This window comes from Neoarius graeffei, chromosome 16 (assembly GCF_027579695.1).
Source record: "Neoarius graeffei isolate fNeoGra1 chromosome 16, fNeoGra1.pri, whole genome shotgun sequence".
NCBI lineage: Eukaryota > Metazoa > Chordata > Actinopteri > Siluriformes > Ariidae > Neoarius > Neoarius graeffei.
Window position 1 is genome coordinate 60,438,119 of NC_083584.1, and position 10,854 is coordinate 60,448,972.

Sequence of the window (10,854 nt, forward strand, 5' to 3'; positions counted from 1 at the left end):
GACCATAAGAATCTGGAATACATCCGCACCGCCAAACGACTCAACCCCAGACAGGCCCGCTGGGCTCTCTTTTTCACTAGATTCAATTTCACCCTTTCATACCGGCCCGGATCTCGCAACACCAAGCCTGACGCACTCTCCCGCCAGTTCCAGAAGGATGATGCCTCCTCCAAGGATCCGGCTCCCATCCTACCTGACCCCTGTATCGTTGCTGCTCTGACCTGGGACATCGAAGAACGAGTGCGGGAAGCCCTCCATGACCAACCCAGCCCCAGTGCATGCCCTGCAAGTCGCCTCTTTGTTCCTGAAGACCTGCGATCCCAGGTTATACAATGGGGACACGACTCCCATCTAGCCTGCCACCCTGGTTCCACTCGCACCTACCACCTGCTCGCCCAACGGTTCTGGTGGCCGTCTATGAGCAGGGATGTGTGAGACTTCGTCCGAGCCTGCCCTACCTGTAATCAGAATAAATCCTCCAGCCGGCTTCCTGCGGGTTTGCTCCAGCCTCTGCCCGTGCCTATGTGACCCTGGTCCCACATTTCCCTGGATTTTGTTACAGGTCTGCCCCCTTCTAACGGGATGACTGTCATACTCACCATCGTGGACCGTTTTAGCAAGATGGCACACTTTGTTCCCCTCCCAAAACTACCGTCGGCCAAAGAGACCACCCAGATCGTCCTGCAGCAGGTCTTCCGCATCCATGGGCTGCCCAGGGACATCATTTTGGACCGGGGGCCGCAATTCACCTCCTCTTTCTGGAAGGAATTCTGTCACCTGCTCGGGGCCACCGCCAGCCTCACCTCCGGATTCCGACCCCAGTCCAACGGCCAGTCTGAGCGGACTAACCAGGAGTTGGAGAAGGCACTTCAGTGCATGGCGTCACGCAACCCTAGGGCCTGGTGTGAGCACCTGCTGTGGGTGAAATACTCTCACAACTCCCTCACCAGCTCAGCCACTGGACTGTCCCCATTCCACTGCGTGTATGGCTACCAACCACCCCTGTTCCCCAGCCAGGAGGGAGAGGTCACCTGCCCGTCTACCCTCACCTATGCACGCCGATGCTGCCGCACCTGGTCTCAAGCCCGTGCTGCACTCCTCAAGTCAGTCACCAGCTACTCCATTGGAGCCAACTGGCAGAGGACGCCTGTGCCCACCTACCGGGTGGGCCAGAAGGTGTGGTTGTCAGCCAAGGACCTGCCCCTCCAGGTGGAGTGTCGTAAGCTGGCACCTCGGTTCGTCGGACCATTTCCGATCCAGAGGATAATCAGCCAGTCTGCTGTCCGGCTCTGACTGCCCAAGTCTATGAGAGTGCACCCCACCTTCCACTTCTCAAAGATTAAGCCAGTGCACGAGAGCCCGCTGGTCCCAGCTGCACCTTCTCCTCCTCCTCCTCGTCTCATCGATGGTGGCCCGGTCTACTCCATCCGGCGACTGCTGAAGTCACGGTGCAGGGGCAGGGGTCTCCAATACCTGGTGGATTGGGAGGGCTATGGTCCTGAGGAGAGGATGTGGGTTCCTGCTGGGAGAATTTTAGATCGTACCCTCATCAGCACCTTTCATCGCCTGCATTCGGACCAGCCGGCCAACCGGAGGGGTCGACCAAGGGGTCCTTGTCGGAATGACGATGCGCCAACCGCTACTGTCCCCGAGTCCGATTCTGAACCAGATCCTGAGGCCTTGGACACTGACCGGTCAGAGGAGTTCTGACCCTCCACCGGTATTCCCCCTCCTCTCGCCCGTCCTGGTGGATCTGTGGCTAGGGACTTCTGGAGCCGTCCCTTGAGGGGGGGTTCTGTCATGGTCCTACCTGTGGGCTTCTCTCTTCAGGTAACATCTCCACTCAGCATTACCGGCCACGCCCGCTCTCACTTCCTCTTATTAACTTTCAGTAACTGTCATTGGCTGTTGCCGATCACCTGCTTCCCCCCTGTGTGTATTTAAGCTGCAGTTCTCCCAAGCCTCAGTGTCAGATCGTCTGCAACTTCCAGCGTGATATCCTGCTCTGTGTTCCTACTACTCTGACTCCTGATGATATTCTGTTCCGTCTGACTCTGTCTGCTCTCCAGCCCCGGTAACCTGATCTGCCTTCTGTCCTGTCGACTCTGCCTCTTGCCTGCCTCTCCTGTACCTTCGCCTGATCTCCAGCTTGCTGAGGGACTACTGCTGGAAAACTGCCTGAAACCCAAGTGCTATCAGCCTACAGCCACACCTCTCTGACAATGCCTGATCCTGTCTGATCTCAAAAGCTAAGCAGGGTTGGGCCTGGTCAGTACTTGGATGGGAGACCTCAGATGTCACTACCATGTTCCTACCAGCCATCCCTACCTCTCAGTCCTCCTGCCACTGAACTTCACACATTCTCCCTTTTCCCCTGTTATTATTAAACTGTGGTTTGAGTGCATTTGATCTCCTCTCCTGTCTGGTCCTTGACAGTTCCTCACTGACTATTCATTATGCATTTAAGGGCTTTCCCCACCACTGGGTTCAGCAGAAGATTGGCATGGGGAAAAATATCAACAGCAAAAGAACAAATAAAATGCTTAAACAGTAAGCAAAATGTGCATGTCCTACAAGAAACATTAAAATGATTAAGTTTGAACAGTATTGAAACACAAAAAGCTGAACCTTGGCCATAGGTGGGAATGTGCACACAAAGTTGGGCTTAAAAATTTTGGTCATACTTAAATAAGCTATATTAATATATTTCTTATTAATTTATTTCTTATCTATGTTTCTTATTAGTAATAGAGCATTCGTCAGGGCCTGTTATCTGACAAATATTCTCTACCTATCTTGCCCTCTTTAAAACCCTGTCTCCTCAGTATATTGTTCTCTGTCTTTTTTTTTAATTATTCACAAGTTCAAGTTCTTTGATATTACAGGTGACCATGCTTTATTTACTTTAACTGAGCAATTACATACATCATAAATAATTAAAAATAAATACCCTGTAAATAAACAATAGGTATGGTGGCTAATGGCTCTTCTTGCATTTGTAATATTATCTCTTACTTGCTTTATTTTACAACATTTCCAGTATGGCTTCAAATAAAGTCATAAAGTATGATAACATACAGTAAACAAACTAAAAATGTGCCTTAATAAACGTGTGCTAAGGAGGTGCTCTCCCGTGCTGCTTGTTGGGGAAGATAGAGGCTGTGGCACGGCAGTAGACCTATAATGATTTAGCATGCCTAGTACACAGCTCTCGATATGGCATTAAATATTCTCACAACACTTATAGGCTAAAACGATTCAGAAACTTTATATAAGTTCATAATTACGCCAGTAATACCACACATTGGCGTGGATATGTACAAACCTGTCTGAGACACCCGTCTTCCACTCGGATACCTTCTTCTCCCTCCTCTTCCTCTAAATTGATGGTAGGCAATTATCCAACTTCCGGCAAGTGCAGCATCATTAGATACGCCACCTACCATAGGGGAGTGTGTACAGAAGGGAACACCTCTCTGCCTGTTTAGCCGTGTGTAAGGCGTAATTGATCGATCGCAAGTGGTTGGCGCGACGCAATGGGTAGCCTAGATCAGATAGATAAACTAGATTTTTTTCTAGCATGAGAAATTGGAGGTATGGCGTGTGAGCGTGTGAAGACAATCAAATGCGTGTGTCTCATGCTCATTGCGTGAGAGTTGGCAGCCCAGCCTAATGTACATTTCCAACTCAAATCATGAAGTTCACCTTCCCATAGGTGGGGAATTTGCTTAGACATGTGATAGGTACCATCACAACCATTCAGGTTGTCCACTTGATAAATGTGTGTCTGTGTTTTAATAGGAAGTCCTGGAGGTCTAGGATTAAAGGGGTTAACAGGATCTCGTGGTACATCGGGATCTGTAGGACAGCAGGGACTGAAAGGTAAGATGGGAACACAAACAACAAGTGACTATAATATCTCATCTCATTATCTCTAGCCGCTTTATCCTTCTACAGGGTCACAGGCAAGCTGGAGCCTATCCCAGCTGACTACAGGCGAAAGGCAGGGCACACCCTGGACAAGTCGCCAGGTCATCACAGGGCTGACACATAGACACAGACAACCATTCACACTCACACCTACGGTCAATTTAGAGTCACCAGTTAACCTAACCTGCATGTCTTTGGACTGTGGGGGAAACCGGAGCACCCGGAGGAAATCCACGCGGACATGGGGAGAACATGCAAACTCCACACAGAAAGGCCCTCGCCGGCCACGGGGCTCGAACCCAGGACCTTCTTGCTGTGAGGCGACAGCGCTAACCACTACACCACCGTGCCGCCCTGACTATAATATTGTGAAGCAAATTATGATCACATACTGTACTTGCCCACACACAGGTGAGAAAGGATTGAAAGGAGAGCGAGGCCCAGTGGGACCAATGGACTTTCTAGGTAAGCAAGGGCTCAAAGGTCAGTGAAAATACAATGCATGCTTGAATTTGCTTAACACATTTTGTACATGAGCCTTCATAATACCACTGTGTGAGTTCCAGGTGATAAAGGGGATCGTGGGGAGAACAGTGTGGTCGAAGACCCGGGTCCAAAGAGGGCACATGTTCAGTGTCCACTGAGCTGTGTCTCACTTCCTGGTTCTCCAGGTGAACCAGGTCTTCCTGGTCTGGTCGGATTACCTGGGTTACTTGGGCAGGCTGGAACTCCTGGTGATAAAAGTCTGAAGGGTGATCCAGGCATGGATGGCACACCTGGAGTCTTGGGGAATAAAGGTGAACCAGACAAGGAGAGAAACTGCTCATGTAAGGATGGACAAAAAGGTGAATGATGGGAATTCCTGGTCCATGCAGCCCAGCCATACAATCTGCATTCTTGGCAGCACTAAGATCATCATTCCCATCTCCCAATCAGCCAGTAGCATTTAGGCATATTATCTATAACCTGCAGCAGCACTACAACCCGAGCATAGGTGTGTACACAGCACCAGTCAATGGCACCTATGCCTTCAGCTTTCACATGACCACCTCCACCTGCACCCTGAAAGTTGGACTCTTCTGGAACTTCCAGCCTGTGGTGAAGAACACACAATCATCAGAGTTAGGCTCCGCTTCCCAGCAAGTGGTGCTACACCTGAGCATAGGAGATCAAGTGTGGCTCCAGGTGAAGGACAGTATCACTAATGGAATGTTCACTAATGCTGAGGTCAGCAGCACCTTCAGTGGTTTCCTGCTTCACCCAGACACCTGTGACATCATCATGGGCCAAGAGTTTCCTCCACCAATCATCAGTGGGGTGTACACCTGGAGGGACCCAGACCCCACCCTTATCCCTTGTGTCTAATTCCCTACATACTAATCCACATCCAAACGGAACCCATAGCCTTCGAAGAAAAACTTGGAAATTGGAAATCTGTGAGGAGTTTATGGAATGTGGAAACTGGAGAAACATTGAAACTCCCACCTAGACCCCTAAACACTAACCTTTCTCCCTCCATACCAAGCTCCCTAAACCATACACCTACACCCCAAACCACACCTAAACAATGCCTCCTGAAACCTCTTGAAACTTTAAACATTAAATCTGAAGAGAATTTATAGAAAGTAAAACTGGAGACAGATTGAGACACCCACCTAGACCCAGAAACACTAAATCTGCTCCCTACACCCTAAGCCCTCCATCCTAAACCACACTTGAACAGTGGATCCTGAAACAATGCTTTTAAACTAACCTTGAACACACCCTTAAGTGGAGAGAGACAGGAACCTGAATATCTTGAAAAATCAAAAAAGGGTGGTGTAGTTCAGCACAGTGTAGAGGACTAAATTTACTCCCTGAACCCTAATCCAGCCTTTCTCAACCGGGGTGCCGCAGCACCCTGGGGTGCCGTCAAAAAATGATATATTCTAACATTGAAATAAATAAAATGAATTAAAATTCCAAAAAATGATAGTTACACTAATGCAGATCATCGCCGCCTCATGCATCATCAAAATTTGTCTCACAGCCCCCTTTCCCATGTCACAATGTCACTGCCGGGGTCAGCGTATGGTCAGCGTGACTGTGTATATTTTATATGGGGGTGCTTTGAGAATTTGCATACTTCTGAAGGGTGCCATGACTGAAAAAAGGTTGAGAAATGCTGCCCTAATACAACCTGGAATCACTCCTCACACCCTAAACCCACAGCTGAACAATGCACCCTACACCCTGAACTACTGTAAAAGTGAAATTGTACATCTGATTAAGTGTAAGTTCATCAAAAGAAAAGTTCTCCAGAGGTTTTGGATGTGAAATATTTTCATATTATTAGGAACCATTCTGATTCATTAAAATTAGAATTAAAAGGTTTTTGATTACAGCACTGAAAGTGTGTGTCACTGTTCTTGACTAAATGTATATTGTTAGGGGTGGGTATAGGGACTGGGATCCTGTGGGATGCAGCTTGTGTGGGTAAACAAAAATAACCCTGCAGGCAGGATTCAAATCAGTCCCTTGATATGAGGTTGAGGAAATGTCAGGAAACGCTTGAACTTTGGGCTTTTCCAGTGTTTTTCCATATCTCCATGGGCATAGTGGTAGTGTTCATCTCATCTCATTATCTCTAGCCACTTTATCCTGTTCTACAGGGTCGCAGGCAAGCTGGAGCCTATCCCAGCTGACTACAGGCGAAAGGCGGGGTACACCCTGGACAAGTCGCCAGGTCATCACAGGGCTGACACATAGACACAGACAACCATTCACACTCACACCTACGGTCAATTTAGAGTCACCAGTTAACCTAACCCGCATGTCTTTGGACTGTGGGGGAAACCGGAGCACCCGGAGGAAACCCACGCGGACAACATGCAAACTCCGCACAGAAAGGCCCTCGCCAGCCACGGGGCTCGAACCCAGACCTTCTTGCTGTGAGGCGACAGCGCTAACCACTACACCACCGTGCCACCCAGGTAGTGTTCATATTCAATTAAAAAAAAATTCCAGTTTAAGCCATGCCCACTTTGGGTTTAACTTCAAATAAAGAAACAGGCAGAAATAATGGCATTGCATTATCTACAGTATAAAGGTATAGTCATTTAATTCGGGCTGACCCAGGTGTGGTCTCAAAACTTTTTCTATATTGACCTGGTACTTGGATTTGTCTCAGTCTTGGACTTTGGTCTCACCAAATATGGACTTGATATCAATCAAGAGTTTGCAGAAATAATGTTTGTGCTGTCTTTTCTTTTTGCTTGAACAAGGTTTAACAAGACGTACATCCTTCGTAATGCATGAAAGAAGCCAACTAGTTGAAGTAAAGGTCTTGAATAGCTTTTGATGGTTTTTGGTGTCAATCTGGACTCGATCTTGACTTGGTGTCAACCCCTTTAAGACTCGGTCTTAGTCCTAGTGGTTTATGGTTATTTAGCACGAAAGTCTTTTAGCGCAAGTTCTAAAGTCTCTTAGCACAACTCAAAGTTCTTTAGCACAAGATCCAAGAACGCTTAATCTTTATTATGAATACTTTCTGCTCATGTTTAAAGATGTTTAATAACGTTTCTTAGCGGATGATAGCATTGAATAAAAAAGAAATATTGAAATCAAATATAAACATGCTGCAACAAAGTGAACTTCCCTGTAAACTCGCCACGGCTTCGAGACTTGTCTTGATGATCAAACAACCCTTACATCGTAGCGTCATCTCTTCTTCTTCTTCTTCATCTTGCTTCACGATTGCCGTATTATAAACAATTGATATATTAATTTTGGTTGTCATTCCTGAATGCTTATATTGCACTTTTAGTTAATTGCCATTCATTCTAGGGTACTTTAGTGGAAGTTTCTTTGAAATTGGTCTTTTTTTTCGGTTAAAGACTTTGTAGTTTTGTTAGTCAGATACATATGAAAACAGTAATATGTGATATCAAATGGACTTTTCATAATTTGAATAAGTTTTTAGGAATAGATTCCACTCTTATTGTAGTCAGAAAAACACATTGTCAAGCAGGGCAAGAGACATAATCCCCTGGTTAATTAATTCGGCAAACGCGTAATTATTGACCGTCAGTTGAATGTGTGATATGATCAGAAGTGACTGAAGTTATCTGTGACGGTGCCCACAATTCAAGGTTTGTTATGGCTTAACTACAAATATCCAAAGACACCAAAGAATCAGATTTTCAGTCCACGTTTCAGGGATCAACAACCGATCCTTAACGTGTACAGCAGCAGAAATTCCGGCTTCCGGTCCCTAAGCAATCATAATAAACCCCTTCCTATATCAAAATGAGTATTTTTTTCGATTATTGTGACCATAATCCAGAGTTGTGCTAAGAGACTTTAGAACTTGTGCTAAAAGACTTTGGATTTGTGCTAAAAGACTTTTGTGCTATATAACCGGATACCGTACTAGTCCTCAACATTAAACCATTCACCAAAATCCTACATTAAATTTCCTAACCAACAGACCTTTATTTGTGCTACACTACCATTCAAAAGTTTGGGGTCACCCAGACAATTTAGTGTTTTCCATGAAAAGTCACACTTTTATTTACCACCATAAGTTGCAAAATGAATAGAAAATATAGTCAAGACATTCTTCTGGCCATTTTGAGCATTTAATCGACCCCACAAATGTGATGCTCCAGAAACTCAATCTGCTCAAAGGAAGGTCAGTTTTATAGCTTCTCTAAAGAGCTCAACTGTTTTCAGCTGTGCTAACATGATTGTACAAGGGTTTTCTAATCATCCATTAGCCTTCTGAGGCAATGAGCAAACACATTGTACCATTAGAACACTGGAGTGAGAGTTGCTGGAAATGGGCCTCTATACACCTATGGAGATATTGCACCAAAAACCAGACATTTGCAGCTAGAATAGTCATTTACCACATTAGCAATGTATAGAGTGGATTTCTGATTAGTTTAAAGTGATCTTCATTGAAAAGAACAGTGCTTTTCTTTCAAAAATAAGGACATTTCAAAGTGACCCCAAACTTTTGAACGGTAGTGTATGTAAAATATTGTACCTGGAACTAAGACGTGTGTGTGTGTGTGTGTATTATCCTGGGTTGCGTGCATGCAAGCACCATCTGATCCATCAGTTTGTGTAATCTGGTAAGCAGCAGCAGCAGCAGCAGGTGTTTCCTATGTTAGATCTGTGTTGAGATAAGTGTGTGTGTTGAGGTGTGTACACACTCCTGAATATACAGTGCCAGTCAAAAGTTTGTATACCCTTGCATTACTCATTCATAGGTGTTTCTGTATTTGGACTATTTTTTACATTGTAGAACAATACTGAAGACATCAAAACTCATCTCATCTCATTATCTATAGCTGCTTTATCCTGTTCTACAGGGTCGCAGGCAAGCTGGAGCCTATCCCAGCTGACTACGGGTGAAAGGCGGGGTACACCCTGGACAAGTCGCCAGGTCATCACAGGGCTGACACACAGACACAGACAACCATTCACACTCACATTCACACCTACGGTCAATTTAGAGTCACCAGTTAACCTAACCTGCATGTCTTTGGACTGTGGGGGAAACCGGAGCACCCGGAGGAAACCCACGCGGACACGGGGAGAACATGCAAACTCCACACAGAAAGGCCCTCGCTGGCCACGGGGCTCGAACCCGGACCTTCTTGCTATGAGGCGACAGTGCTAACCACTACACCACCGTGCCGCCCAGACATCAAAACTATGAAATAATACATGGAACATATGTGTGCTGAGGTGTATACACACTCCTGAATATACAGTACCAGTCAAAAGTTTGTACACCCTTACATTACTCATTCATAGGTGTTTCTGTATTTGGACTATTTTTTACATTGTAGAACAATACTGAAGACATCAAAACTATGAAATAATACATGGAACATATGTGGAATTATGTGGTAAACAAAAAAGTGTTTAAAAAAATGTTTGATATTTTAGATTCTTCAGAGTATCCAGCGTTTCCCTTGATGACACTTTGCACACTATTGGCATTATCTTAACCAGCTTCATGAGGGAGTCACCTGGAACACTTTTCAACGAACAGGTCTGTCTCGTCAAAAGTTCATTAGTGGACGAATTTCTTGCCTTATTAATGCGTTTGAGATCAAACAGTAAATAGTAAATAATAAACATACAGTAAATAGCCCTATTCCATAACTGTAGTCATCCATATTATATCAAGAACCGCTCAACTAAGTAAAGAGAAATGACATCTATCATTATTCCGAGACATGAAGTGACTTTTAATTAATAAAAATAAAGAAAGAATATTGAATTAGATTGAAGGTGTGTCCACACTTTTGACTGGTATGCTACACTCACCGGCCACTTTATTAGGTTCGCCCATCCACCTGCTGTTTAATGCAGTTCTGTAATCAGCCGATCCCTTGACAGCAGCACAGTGCATCAAATCATGCAGATACAAATCAAGAGCTTCAGTTAATGTTCACAATGTTCAAACATCAGAATGGGAAAAACTGTGATCTCAAAGTGTGACTTTCTTTCACTGTGGCGTGGGTGTTGGTTTGAGCCAGATGGACCGGTTTGAGTATTTCAGAAACTGCTGATCTCCTTCCTGGGGTTTCCACACACAACAGTCTCTAGAGTTTACACGGACAGAATGGTGTGAAAAACAAAAAACACTGAGTGAGTGAGTGACAGTTCTGTGGGTGGAAACAAACGCCTTGTCGATAAGAGAGCTCAGAGGAAAATGACCAGATTGGTTCGAGCTGCCAGGAAGGATATAGTAACTCTTTACAACCGTGGTGAGCAGAAAAACATTTCAGCATGCAACACATTGGGTTCCACTCCTGCAGCCAAGAACAGGGATCTTAGAGTCAAGAACAAGTTCCTATTAAAATGGCTGGTGAGTGTATATCTCATCTCATCTCATTACCTCTAGCTGCTTTATCCTTCTACAGG

General features: G+C 45.4%; 1 protein-coding gene across 1 annotated transcript; it reads left to right on the forward strand.

The window, feature by feature from the left end:
• Window positions 1-4,782: 4,782 nt before the first annotated feature.
• On the forward strand, window positions 4,783-5,295 carry LOC132900269 (adiponectin). The gene has a single exon (XM_060942275.1). The coding sequence runs from the start codon at window positions 4,783-4,785 to the stop codon at window positions 5,293-5,295; it is 513 nt and encodes a 170-aa protein (XP_060798258.1).
• Window positions 5,296-10,854: the final 5,559 nt, after the last annotated feature.